This window comes from Marmota monax, unplaced genomic scaffold (assembly GCF_021218885.2).
Source record: "Marmota monax isolate L192 unplaced genomic scaffold, Marmota_monax_Labrador192_F-V1.1 WCK01_AAM20220418_F8-fsc00208, whole genome shotgun sequence".
NCBI classification, from domain to species: Eukaryota; Metazoa; Chordata; class Mammalia; order Rodentia; family Sciuridae; genus Marmota; species Marmota monax.
In genome coordinates this window covers 1,577,761-1,591,706 of record NW_026693914.1, presented here as the reverse complement: position 1 = coordinate 1,591,706, position 13,946 = coordinate 1,577,761, and the positions used below count along the sequence as shown (strand labels likewise).

The following is a 13,946-nucleotide window of genomic DNA, read 5'->3' as shown; positions in this document are numbered from 1 at the left end:
CGTCCTGGGTACCAGGATCTGAGCCTGAGTCTGTCTCCACATCATTCTTTGCCATAATGGAGGTGCTAGAGAGCTGGAGGTGCTGGGTGTGCAGCAGCGGGAGGCAGGCATGTCCCCCTCCAGGGCCATGAGAGGGCTGGCCGGGCTGTGTCCGTGCTCACCGGCAGTAGGTCCTGGAGACGCCCTCCTGCTGCCAACAAGGACCTGCCAATCCAGGTGCCACCTCTCTCTGTGCCAGAGCTAATGGCAGTGGCTGTGAGGAGGGGCATCAGCTTGCTAACCACGTCCCAGTCACAGGGGCTTCTCGGCTTAATTACCTTCCTCATTTGCACTCTGGGTGGAACACCTGGGGGAGGCGCGCCAGGCGGCATTTTATCTCTGCCGTCCTCCACCCAGCGGGTTCCTTGCCCATCTGTTGCTCTTCAGCGTCCACCTCCAGCCTACAATTTATGTCCACCCCGTGTGCGTGATTTGTCTCAGCTTCTCATTCGTTTGGCTCCCAGGTACCACTCCCAGCTCTGGGCTCAGTGACCCGTGTGTCCTCTTCCCCCTTTACCTCTCCCTCCTCCTGCCCTGGCTCCATCCAGGGGAAGCCTGGGGTGGCCGCCTCCCAGGTCAGCCTGGGCTTTAGAGGCAGCAGGTGGAGGCTCCCTTCCCTGCGCCAGCGGAGGACAGGCAGGAGGAGGCGCCCCTGTGCACACTCTCACAGAATGTGGATGTGTGGCCTGTCCCCTGCTGTTGGCCTGGCGCAGGTTACAGTGCAGCCAGAGGGTCGATGTGTTCTGTATCTCTGCTGAGCATCCAAAGGACCTCTGGGGGAGGGGAACAGAATGGGGACAGGTCTGGCTGCGTCCCTCCTCAGCTGTGTCACTTTGAGCAGACCCTCTCTGGAGCTGTTGGGAGCATTCGTGTGTCCATTTGGTGTCAGGAAATGCCCTGAGTCCCTCCCTGGCTTTTGACACCTTCCCTGGGGAAGATCTTCAACCTAGAGACCCTCTGTTACCTCGGGAGTGGGTCGTGGCAGGCAGAGAGCAGCAGGTTTGTAAACAGTGGGCCCCTTGAACGGAGGAGGCAGGTCAGGAGGCCGAAGCCGAGGCTCCTCTAACTCTGCGTCCTGCTGACCGCGGGCGTGGCCATCTCTGCACCCAGCGGGCTGCCTCCTGCCCCCTGGTGGTGTGTCAGGGCTCCAGCCATGGCTGTCCTTTCTCCCCCAGGTTCCTGTGATCATGCCAGAAAGATCTCAGACGCGCCGCTCAGAGCAGCAGGCATGAGTTTACTGAATGGTAGGGAAAGAGGGTCCTGCCCAGGCCCACCTTGACTTTTGACTGACAGCAGAATGACCTCAGACTTTCAAGTCCCCACTGCGCAGGAGAGCTCTCGGTCCCTTTGGCCCATGCTGACTGGTTCTAATTGGAACCTGTCCTTACAGATTTTTTTGTTTTAGGGGGAATTGTCCTTATTTCCCTCGTTCTGGGATCTGTGTGGTCTGCGTAAAGTCACAAGGATTCCCCTCCACCCTGCTTCAGGGCATCAGTGGTGTTCTGAGCAGCATTTCAGGCCTGCATTTCTCTTGCAGAGATCAGGTAGTTTGCTGAGGAGCGTAACGTATCCTGTTCACATAAGCCAGGCAGGGCGGCAGGTACGTTGTTTTTTTATAAAAAGAAAGCTTGTGGGCCCAGGTTATGGAATCGTTCCCTGAATCTCATGTTCCCACCACTCGTGTCTTTCTGTTCCCTATCAGTGGGAAGTCGGCCGAGTCCTCAGACAGCCGCCCCAGCCTGTCCTGAAATTCAGCTTCACCAACATGGGGCAGATCTTGAAGTACTGAAGTGTATCAAACCTCACTCGGGTTGTGGCTTCTATGTAGTGTCCATTCTGAGAATTTCTGGGAGATGGGACCCCAGAATCAGAACCCTCCTGGCTCTTGGGCCAGCTCCCCAGCACCTTTCTCTCTGCTCCAGAGCCAGGAGGTGACAGTTCCTGCCTGCAGTTCATGTGTAAGGCGTGCCACCTGGTGCCTGGCCCCCAAAAGGCCACCAAGCCCCACCCCACCCCGCATTCCCAAGGGCAAGAACCCTCGACAGTCTGTGATCTCAAAACAAGACCTGATTGGAACCCAGCGTCACCCTAGAGGAAAACGTTGGCAAATGAGGGCTCAGCAGGTGGCAGATGTGATTACGGGTTGACATCAGGTCCCTTAAAGATAAACTGAAATTTGATTTAAACCCTCAGCTTGGACGAGCCTGTCGCTCTGGCGATGTTGACCTGGCTGGCTTCCTCCTGCCTCGGGGGTGGCTGAGGGAGTGTCGGGCCTTCTCTGGGGTGCTGTCACGTGCTCCACTTATGCTGAGACGGGTCCAGGAACCCCGATGCCTTGTGGCTTCAGAAAGACGCCCCTACCCATCATGTGACTGTGAATGTCACACCAGCCGGTCCCAGGGGTGCCCACCACTTCTACGGTCCTAGAACTCTGCGTCCCAGGGTTTGCGGTTGTAAGAAACCTGGGAAGCCACTGGGTGGGGAGTGAGTTCCAGACTCTCAACCAGCTGTCAGGCAGCCTTTGTTCACCCCATAAGGCCCGGGGGAGATGGGGCACAAAGGTCAAAACGAGGCCGAGAGGAGCCCTTCCCACCTTCGCAGGGCCTTTGGCCCCAGTCTGGGCCCCAGGGGCTTTCTCTCCTTAACCTGGGACATCGGAAGCAGCCTTCCTGTCCCCTGTGCCTCCAGGTGTCCTAGGCCACTCCAGCTGAAGAGGACACAAGGACAGAAACAAGTCAGAGACACTGAGTCTCCAAAAGCCCCTCTCACTCGGGAGGCTTTGCCCTCCTCCCTCCTCATAAGAAAGTCCCCTCTTCTGGGTACAGTGGTGCCACACACCTGTAGTCCCAGTGGCTCCGGAGGCTGAGGCAGGAGGATCGCAAATTCAAAGCCAGCCTCAGCAGCTTAGCCAGGCCCTGGGAAACTTAGCCAGACCCGGTCTCAAAATAAATAGGGCTGGGGGTGTGGCTTGGGGTTAAGACCCCTGGGCTCAATCTCCAGGACCAAAAGAAGGAAAAAAAAAAAGAAGTTCCCCTCTGGCCCTTAAGAGAAGCCCTTGGCCTGGACCTGGCAGGCCCTGGTGGGTGGAGGGCAGCCGTGCACTGCCCCAGGGATGTCAGAGTGGGTGCCTCAGGCTGCACCTCCCACGGTCCCAGCTGGGCTGGGGCCCTTCTCCACCCCAGGTCCCTCCACGGGCCAGAGGCAGGGTGGGCGAGCTCCGTCAGTCCATGAGCCCCACTGGACACGGCTCGAGAACCGCCTCCTCCGCCTTCCGGCTTCAGGCTGGACGAGAGCCACGCGGCCTGGAGTCGACCCCAGCTGTCCCCACCCGAGGTGGTGCCTTCAAGAGCCCGGATGCTCTTTGAAGGACAGTCATCCCAAAGCACATTCTGGTGACGGTGTTTCTGCCACCCTCCCCCTCCTCCTGACGAGGTCCCCGTTCATTCTGGTGGCGCACAGAGAGGAAGGGTGGTCCCAACCCGAGCGAGAGATCAGGACCCACATGAACCTGTCATGGAGGCTTAGTGTTCTGGGCCTGGGGCCATTCTCATTCACAGTGGCACGTGCCTCTGTTCTGGCCCAGGAGGTTCAAGTGGAGGTCTGCCAGAAAAGGCTTCCCTTCCCCAGTCAGGAGACAAAAGCTCAATAAAGAAAATCTTATGCCTTTTTAACTTTCTTCCTGCCTGGGATTTAGGTGAAGTGCCTGGAGGGGCGCAGTCATTTTGCGACTATGAGGGCCTAATTTGTCTCCAATGATGTCCTTGGGCTCTCATGAGACTCTTAGGCTTTTTGTCACATGAGCTCATAAGCAAAAGCCCCACATGTTCAGGTTGTCATCACACACTGTTGAAGGGCCAGATCGTAAACGGTTTAGGTTTTCAGGACATTCGGTCTGTGTCACAGCTACTCAGCTCTGCTTAGTAGTATGAATTCTGAAGTTAATAATTCATCAACTAATGAGCCCGGCTGTGTGGCCTTAAAACTTAATTTGTAGATACTAAAATCATAATGGCATGGAATTATCACATGTCATGAAATATTATTTGATTTTTTAAAAACAATTTAAAAATGTTAAATCATCTTTAGTTTGCAGGCCATGCAAAACCAGGCCAGGTTTGCCCCAACCTCCACCCCACACTGTTGGTGAGACCCTGGTTTAGGCCCCAGTCTGACCCAGCAGAGGTGATGGTGACATTGCTGATCAGAAAATCATTCTTAACCTGCCGTGTTTTCTTTTGTGTGTTCCTTTCAGAGGGCCTTGCTGTTGGAGTTGGATTTGGGGCTGTAGAAAAGACGGCATCTGCCACCTTTGAGAGCGCCAGGTAAGTCAGCACCAGAAGCCCAGGGCAGGTCCTGCACATGAGGTGCTGCCGAGGTGCGTATCACCCAGGTGAGCTGCCTGGCCGCGATGGAGATGCCCCCCTAGCACGTGGGGCTGAGACAGGCTGGCTGAGGTCACACCTGTCAGAGGTCCTCAGAGAAGCAGGTCTGTGCCACTGGCTCTCTAGTGGGTGAGCATTTTGCAGATAGAAAGTGGTTCTGGCCGCAGGCTGTTCTGTAGGCATGTTGCATGTGCAGAGACCCGGGGTGGCAGGGACAGCGGTCGAGGGTCACAGTGGCCCCATTTTCTGAACCCTCCCTCCCTCCCTCCTCACTGAGCTCCCCTGGGCCCCTTAGACCTGCCTCAGGAAGGTGCACCGGTGTGTCTCACCCTATGACCCCTCTCACATGCCGGGGACCCCAGGATTTGTCTCTGGAGCCTCCTTCCTCTTGGTTTCCTGCGCTCCCTGGACGGCCTTCGCATTCCCGGGCCTTGTTTTCTGTCTGTTTGTGGGTGACACCCACGTCCACCTCCCGCGGAGACTCCTCTCCTTACTCCTGTGGGTCTGCTCCCTCCCCAGCGTTTCCAGGGCTGGTTGACCGTCTCCGCCTGCTGCTGGGTGGCACCTCCCCCTCCAGGGTTCCCTGTCACCACCAGGCACCCTGCTGACCAAGCCAGAGCTCCTGTCACCTCGACATCTTGTTTACCCACCTCCATAGACGGCCACCAGCCCTGTAACCGCTTCTCCTCCTCCCCGGCCCCTGAATTAAGCAGGGACTTCACGAGGTCACGACCGTGGGACCACGGGGGTCCCTCAGACGCCAGGCAGGGGAGCTCCACCAAGGAGCTGCAGGTTCCATGGCCCTCAGGGCACGAAGAGACAGTAACGATGAGTGGGGACAATGATTGGGGTTGGTCGGGTGAAGACCTCTGGGCACAGTGACAGGTGAACTTCAGGTGCACATGCACGTTCTACAGACCTGGGAACTGACCGTCGCTTAAAAACATCATTCACCTCAGAGGCTCCGTCCACGCCTTCAGACTGGCACAGCCCCCAACATTGTGCCCCCACCCCAAGGAATGGCTCCGTGTCCCTGGTCCAGGGGGGCCTGGTCTCAACTCCCTCCTCCCTGGGGCGACCGCTCCTCACTCCTGATCTGCTTCATCCTGAAAGTGATGCCGATTATCCAAATCAAATGAGGTGGTAGGTGGGGAAGGAAGGGCCTTTAGAACGTTAGAAATGTCACCGAAAACAAGGCTGATTATGACTCAGAGCACCCGCGGACTGCTCTGCGGGCTCGGGGGGGGGGGGCGCTGGGCGCTTGGCCCGTGGCACAGCCTTTTTGATCTTGACTTCATTAGACCAAGACAAGTTTCGGAGTCAGGCAGCGGGTGAGGAGCCCCCAGGGGCTGACCTTATAAGCTCTCAAAGGCCAGGTCCTCCCGGAGCACAGGAAATGGCACACGCCACACAAGGCCTGTGCCCGCAAGTGACAGCCGTGCCTCGGGCATTGCACTCACAGGCCGGGCTCTTTCTGTGGCACCGTGTCCCCCATGACATCTCGACGTCAACTCCAATATCCCTCTGTCTGTCACCTGCACTTTCTGCTAATCTTTATGAATATTTCTGAAGGAACTGGAGCGAAAACACTTCCGTCCCACTTCCTCCCTTCCCCCAGACACACTCTCGGAGTTACATAAGCCCCAGCCGGTCCTCCACCTGGGCTGGGGCTGGGGCAGCAGGCCTGGACGTTTCCAGCCACAAAGACCCTCTGCTCAGGAGCATCAGGCCCAAGAAGCCCCCATCCACCCGCATGTCAGCTCGGGGGACAGACCTGCTGGTGCCATTCTGCCAATGCTGTCACTGTACCCTCCAGAGTGGGGAGGGGTTCCCTGCAGTGAAGGCTGCAGACAGGGAAGGGGAAGAGCCCTCTCCCTCGCAGACCCTGCTCTTCAGCCACCCCCCACTGAGGACCCCACCTGTAGTGTGGACTCGGCTCCTTCCCTTCTGAATGCCCGTGACCTTACTTGTAGGTGACAGAGGCAGGGCAGTCCCCAGGCAAGCCTCGTTAGCACTCCTGTTGGCCTTCAGCTCATGCTAACACTGGCTTCGTGGGAGGTGAGGGACGGAGGGCAGCGGCTAGCAAGAACTTCCTGCTTGGGCAGCCAAGAGGAGAGGCCCTGGAAGAATTGTGGGCTGGATGGAGGCCCTGCTGTCCCATAGCCCCGGGGTGCCCAGCCCAGCAGGTGGTGGGGCCCATGCTCTGCCTGTTCCTACGGAGAGCCTGAGCGACGCGGCTCCCCATTTTCCCACAGGGTCCGTGTGTGGGGTCCAGAGAGGCCCTGCAGAGCTGAGGAGGGCCCCAGTGGTGTCCCCATGAGGAAGGGTCTGGAGAGGCAGGCCCTGCAGAGCTGAGGGGGGGCCCCAGTGGTGTCCCCACGTGGAGGCAGCGTCTTGCCCTAGAACACCATCTGCAGCTCCACCGTGCACCTTTGGCTGCGTGAGTGGTTTCAAGGCCCTCCCAGGTTCTCAGTTGACTCCTCCTGGAGTTGGGGAAGGTAGTCACACTGTCAGGTGATCGAAGTCACGGACAGCTCCATTAGGGGAGCCAGCAAGGAGTCATGATCGACAGGGGGAGCAGGCAGCACGAGGCAGGGCCGCCAGGACTTAGGGCACTGGTAGGGGGACGCTACCCCCGCTCGCTGTCTGCTCCCAGTCTCCTGGACCCAGTCAGGGCTTTGTTGAGGGCTCCCTAAGGCTGCAGGTGCTTGGCCTCTTGGTCCCCGCTCGTTCATTCCTTCATTTACTGTTGAGTGAGTGCTGCCGCGTGCCCCATGTTGTGCTCAGTCACTACAGAAAACGTGATTTGGAGGCCATAGCTCTTCTAAGAAGCTTAAAATTTGTCCCTAGTCCTTCTAGTAACATGGTGAATTCAACTGACATTGATGTCCCTTTACAAGTAAACCGAGGAGCAAACCTGGCTTGTACATACCCAGGACCAAGAAGGAGAAAGAAATGCCACCTGCCGGCCATAAAGGGAGGAACCGAAGGCAGAGTGCTCCCCATTGGTCTGGGTGGATGGAGGTGAGCCTTGCCCGTGGAGGTCAGGGCACGGAAGCATCCTGGCACAAAGACCATGGCTCGCAGGCACTGTCTGCCAACAGAGCTGCACCCCCTGGCCAGGAACTTGCACATAGAACTCGGCTCTCTCCAGGATCTTGGATGGAGAGACAGGGTACCAGATACAGTAGATCATCTGCAAGCTACCCAGACCCGTGACTGCATCAGACAGGGTTATTAGGTTCAAATGTATATACCTGATCATGTCCCAGAAAACACAAACACAGGATTCAACATAAAAACTGGGTCTAGGAGAATTAAACAATCTTCAGGGTTTTGTAAGAACAAACCTAAAACCCTTCCAAGGGACCCTCCTGCTATACAAGCTCACCAGACACCTGGGGGTAAAGAGAGCAATTCCCAAGTAAAGATAAGATCACACGAAAATAAAGATGAAACAGGGACAAATCACATAGGCAACAGATTACCACTGAGGAAAGATCACATCCAGAAAACCGAATATATAATCAAACTATATGAGAAAAACATCAGACAAACCCAAGTGGAGGGACAAAATACCTGACCCGCCGCCTCAAAACTCGGAAGAGTCTGAGAAACTGACAGTACAGAGGAGGCTTAGGACACTAAATGCAAGGGGCTGTCCTAGATGGGATCCGGGGACAGAAAAGGATGTTAGGGGAAAACTGGTGAAATCTGAATTCACTGTGGAGTATAGTAATGTACCAGTATAAGTTTCTCGATTGGAATAAACACATCACTGTATGTAAGAGGTTAACAATGGGGAACCACCAATAAAATATATATTTCTTTTTTTAAAAGGGAACTAGGCCCAGGATGTATAGAAACAGTTTATATTAACTTTGAGCTTTTCTACATAACTAAAACCAATCTAAAGCAAAGGTTTATTAAAAAAAAAAACTCTATAAAGCTACAAAAATGAGAAGGCTTTTTAATATTTAATAAGGGATGGAAATTATTACAATAAAATAGGATAGCTTTCCAAGAGAACAGATTTAAAAGACAATCCAAATAGAACAGTTTGAAATGAAAAATATAGACATTAAAATGAAAACTTAGTAGAATAGTTAACTGATGAGATGCAACTGAAGGTAGATTTAATGAAGTGGATGATTGAATCTGAGGAAATCACTCAGCATGTGGCATAAAGAAGCAGAGAGATGGAACTATGAATGATAAATTAAAAGACATGGAATGAAAAATTTCATCTTTTCTAGTAGGAATCACCAGAGGAGAAATCAAGAAATGCAGCAGTAATAGCAAAAAGGATGAAAACTTTTCAGAAATGGAAAAACACTGAAATGGCACACCCTGAACACTGTCAAACCGTCGTGTAGATGTGCTCACCTTTGGAGCACCACCAACCAGGACAAACTGCAGAGGGAGATGGATGCCCTGCAGAGAAATAATCAGTAGACCCCAGACTTAGCTCTAGCAAGAGACCAGGGACTGCTGTCTCCAGAGTGCCACAGGAAAGTGACTGCCGTTCTGGGGCAGAAGACGGCCGGCTTTCTCTTGTGGTCCCAGATGACTTGGGAGCCAGGTGACCTCGGTCACAACCATGTAACACCGTCACGGAAATGCCAAAGTAGACTCGGGTGTCCTCAGTACAAGTGTATTCCCAGAAAGAGGCAGAGGACCTCTGCTGTCCGTCACCTGCCCCTCGTCTAGGCCGTGTTGAGTCTGTCACTGAGAGCAAATGCAGACATTCAAGTTGACTACTCACTCAAACCTTTTCCACAGGATCTATGTAGAAGATACGTCAGGAGGAAAGGGAAAAGCTGTTTATAAATATACTAACAAGAAAGGGGGAGGGATAGCATGGAGAGAGAGAGGAAGAATGAATGGAAGAGAAACACAAAAACAGTAGAGTAACTCAGTCATCAGATGCTTGGACTCATCTTTCAAAAGACGTGGGTTTGGGTTTTTAAATTTCAGTTATGTGTATTCCACTGAAACATGACACGGGAAGCTTGAAAATAAATCAATCACAGAGGGCAGATGCTACGTGTTAGTACAGACAGGGTGGCCATAAGGCAGGCAGCCACAGGGGGGTGAAGGCCGGTACTCGACGAGAAGGGAAGCTGTGCGTGGAAGGACGGAGCCTCGTGTCCATCACCTGGCAATGTGAGCTCAAGCTGTCCAGAGGGAAAGGGTCCAAACTGCAGGAGGAAGCACGAGGCCACTCTCTGATACCTGTAGGTAACACACAGAAAAGTGAGTAAGATGTACCCAGTGGATGTGACCCGCTCTGTGAACCCCAACCCAGGAGGTAGGAAACACATTCTGCTGACGTACACCTGCTGCGTATTTCCCAGAACTTACGGTGTCGATCCGCAGAGGAAGGATCCTACCCCAGATCAATATCATCCAGACCACATTGACCACATCTGACCTCAGTGTGACATAACTGTAAACCAGTAACACAAAACGTGGCCAGAAGAACTTGCTGGGGGGCAGTTAAAACCCCAAAGGAGCGAAGCAGACCAGACCACCCAGGGCACGGGTAGGAAAGGGGGAGCAGCGGCACTTCCCAGGGGCGCTCTGCAGAACGTGGTGTGTGCTCCCTCTGAGCGTGCGGGCTGGGCTGGGACAGCGGAGCTGATAAGGGCAGGTGACACTGGGAGCAAGCGCTGAGGCGGGCCCCAAGGCACCCTCAAGGCTGGGGATGGATGTGGCTGAGAGAGAATTCCCTGGTGCTCTGTGGGAGGGAAGGCACGAGTCCCGTTCACACTGAAGCACAAGCATGGCGCTCAGCAAGAGGCTGACGACTGGCCACTCTGATGCAGGCAGGGACAACCCCGGGGAGCTGACATGGAATGATGGGGCGGGGGGACCAGGGTGACGAATTCGGCCCAGGAGCCACACGTCCACTGACTCCCACAGCTGAGATTCAGCAGCTGCAAAGAAGAAAAGGGGGTGGCGGGTGGCGGGGGGCCGGCCAGAGGAGGAGCTTTTAAGTGCGGACCCCACAGACAGCAGTGTCCACCGATTCTGTTGTGTGGGGGAGGGAGGATCAAGTTTGAGTGACGAAGAGACGTAGGTCAGTGCTGTGTCCCTTATGGGAAGGGCTGGGAGGGGAGAGTTTCCCCACACATACCTGGAGTAGAGGGATGGCCCCCAACTTAGGACAGATGGCTCCGCTTACGACTTTTGGACTTTGCAATGGCACAGAAGCATTCGGAGAAACTGCACCTTGAGTTTGGACCTTTTCCTGAGCGGATGTGGCCCAGCTCTCTCTCAGGATGCCAGGCAGTGACAGCAGCCGCAGCTCCAGCCAGTCACAAGGGGAAACCGCCGGTGCCCATGGTGCATGGTGGTGACAGCTAGGAGGACGTGGCTCAGGCATAGAACGTCCCCTCTGACTTAGGGTGCTTTTGACTTACACAGACAAACTGTAAGTCGGGGAGCACCTGTACCTGAGAACGCAGCCCTCTGAGCCACGCAGGAGGAGTCTGCTCATTTAGTGCAGGCTCAGCAAACTACAGTCCATGGGCCAAGTTTGTCCTGCTCTTTTTCTCTGTAAATAGAGTTTTACTGAAACACAGGCACCTCGGTTTGCTCACGCCTTGTGTTTTCCAGCCACTGAGCTAACTAATTGCCACAGGAATCTGAAGGCCCCAAGCCTGGCTGTACTTGCTGTCTGACCCATTATAGAACGTTCATACACTCTGAATTTAGTGGACACTGTCCAGGGTCTTAGGCCAGACTCGCAGCCAAGACTCAAAGGCCAACTCCTTCCTGGGGCCTCTTGCCCAGGCCCTGTCAGTGGTGCATCTTGAAGTATAGAAGTTCTCCTCTTTGCTCACCCGTGACATCATGGCCATTGTGAGAGGAGAGCACAGCAAAGAGTGACGTTCCACAAAGCCACTCTTACTTTCCTCCCGAGGCCCTGCAGCGTGTGGCTGCTGCCACCTGCTGTCCAAAGCCAGCCTTCCTCCCCTTCACGGAGCCTCAGGGCCCTGTCCTCGCCCTTCCACTCTGCCCTCCTCTGTCCTTGCTAGGTCCGCCTGTGTGGAGGTGTCCCCTAAAGACTCGCAGCCTGTAGCCCAGGGGAAGGAGTTTTTTTCTTTCTGATCTGGTCCCAAAGCAATTTCTTTGGGTTCCAACCACAAATTCTTCAGACCCTGTGTTCTTGGTGCTTAGCCAGGTTTTACTTTCTCAATCATCATCGTCTCCAAAGAACGTGTTCTCTGGCCTGAGCAGTGGGGACCCCCTCCGGTGTGTCCTCCTCAGCTCTCCCTTAATGGTGGGTGTAGTTCAATGCAGCAGGGTGATTTATGTCTGAACTTCCTGCTTCACACACGCTCCTTGTTTGAAGCTTTGACTCAGGAGTTGTGTCCTGAGCACACCTTGACTGGCAGGTACTCGGCAGAGGTGGCAGGCTGCAGCCTTTGTGTTGTTCGTGGAAGACTCACGAAGCACATCCCCAAGATGTGGCCGGACGCGTCCTGCCAGGCGTCGCAGCAGGCCAAGGCTTCCCCACGCCCACATGCTCAGGAAAGGATGCCTGGCTGATCGGCCTGCAGTTAGAGTTAATAGCTCTCATTAAATTACGCATGGAGACATCGAGACCAATTTTAAAGTGTAGGTCTCCTTCCCAGATCAAAGAGTAAAGATCATAAATCAGATTAATTGTTTTCCCTGGCTAGCAGAGTACCTATGTTGGTATATTACCAGTCACTTAAGATAGCAGCCATTAGTTAACTAGGCCACCATTTACTTAGATACAAAAATGGCAAGAGACATATTTCCCTGGCCATTAATCAACATTAGCCAGTCGATGAATCTAAAATGAGTAGATAAATCATAGATGTGTGACTGTCTCTCCAGGTAGCCCCCTGCTTTCTTTCCAGTAGACTCTTGAAGACATGACCGCCCGTTCTATGTGAAGAGGTTAAAAAGGCCAGGTGCAGTGGTTCATGCCTGGAATCCCAGCTGCTCAGGAGGCTGAGGCAGGAGGATCACAAGTTTGAGACCAGCCTCAGCAATCTAGTGAGATCCTGCCTCAGAAGAAAAAAACGAAAAAGGGCTGGGGGTGTGGCTCAGTGGTAAAAGTACCAGTATCAAAACAAACACAGCATCAGAAGAGTTATGAGGCCACTTTGCTGTGGGGAGAAGTCTCAGCTCAAATGCGTCTTTCAGATTATCATTTTCTGAAGTAGCTTCACAACAAGCTGCATAGCTGCCTCCCACCTGGCACCCAGGAGGGCTTGAGACGCCGCAGGACCCAGCCTCCCAGGGAGACCCTCCCTTCTTCCAGGTTGCTGCCCTTTGAATGGGTCTCACCTGAGCAGTGGGCACCCAGCAGGAGGCGCTGGGTGGGAAATGCCTTCCTGCAGCTGCCCCAGCCTGTCCTGCAGAGCTCCGCCCGCCCGCCCTCCACTCACCTCTCCCAGCCTGCAACTGCACACCGGCTGTCAGTCCTGCTCCCTGTGGACCAGCCCTGCTCTTGAGCCTGTCACGCCGCCTCCCTGGGGTTCTAGAGGACCTCCTGGCAGCCCTGTCCCCACGCTTTCCTTTCCAGTCCTCTGGTGGAATTTGACAGCGGCTGGCAGACAGCACCACCATGTGGCAGTCCCACCTCAGGGCTCGCTGGAGAGGAGCCATAGGAACAAGAGAAGGCACTTGAGTGCGTGGCTGGGAGTGAGTGTTCGGCTTGTACAGAGAGGTCTTTCTGTTTGTCACTTGCGGCGGGGGGTGGGGTGTGTGTGTGTGGTGTTTAACATATTTAACTTTTCTAGCATTTTTTTTGTTGTTGTTGTTAAAATAATGTTATTTATTACATCGGTCTTGGGAGTGAAGAAAGTGTTCTAGAAAAGCCTGCAGGACACGTGGGCAGAGCCAGCCAGGACTCCACGGTTTCCCATGGGCAGTCTCAGGTCACTCATCCCTCTGCCCATCTATCCAGTCCTGAGTTCTACTAAGCATGGGATTTATCTTTGTGAAGAAAGACAACTTAGGCCACTCTTTTAGCTGTTGCAACTGTGAAATCCACTGGAAAGCTTTAGGTTGATGGGCTGGACATGGTCTTCAAAGACGGACTTGGTCTCCATGCTTTTTTTCAAAGCAGTTGAAGCTCATTAAACAAGATTCTGGCAGAACCGATATGCCCAGCATCTCCACCTGTGCACCGGGCAGGAAGCCCCTGCTCTAGCCCAGGTGAAGAGACTCAAGCCCCCAGAGCTGGGAACTCAGAGGCCAGGATGAGGGGAGTCCCACAGCTGCTTCCTGAGTTCTGGGGCTCTCCTCTGCCCTGGGGCTGCTCTGACTCTAGGTGGCCATGCTAACATTTCAGAGGCTGGAGGGGACCTGCAGGAGGCCTCCTCCCCAGCCTCCCCTCCAAGGATGGCTCCTGGCTGCTGCTTTCTGCCCTGTCTTCCCTCACCCCTCTTGAACCTGAGGAGGGTCCTCTCCCACCTTTGGGGTGAATCCTGAAGTCTTTGAGCAAGCTGGGAAACTGACCACTCTGTGCATATAAAAGTT

The 13,946-nt window shown here is 54.4% G+C and overlaps 1 protein-coding gene across 6 annotated transcripts in view; it reads left to right on the top strand.

Annotated features, from left to right (window-relative positions):
- The window catches only part of Slc39a11 (solute carrier family 39 member 11), a 395,002-nt gene that overhangs the window by 332,726 nt on the left and 48,330 nt on the right, over positions 1–13,946 (top strand). For all 6 annotated transcript variants that reach the window (XM_046463436.2, XM_058585298.1, XM_058585297.1 and 3 more), the window contains one exon: positions 4,292–4,361. In XM_046463436.2, the coding sequence (XP_046319392.1) occupies positions 4,292–4,361 (70 nt within the window). The remainder of the gene's footprint in view (positions 1–4,291; positions 4,362–13,946) is intronic.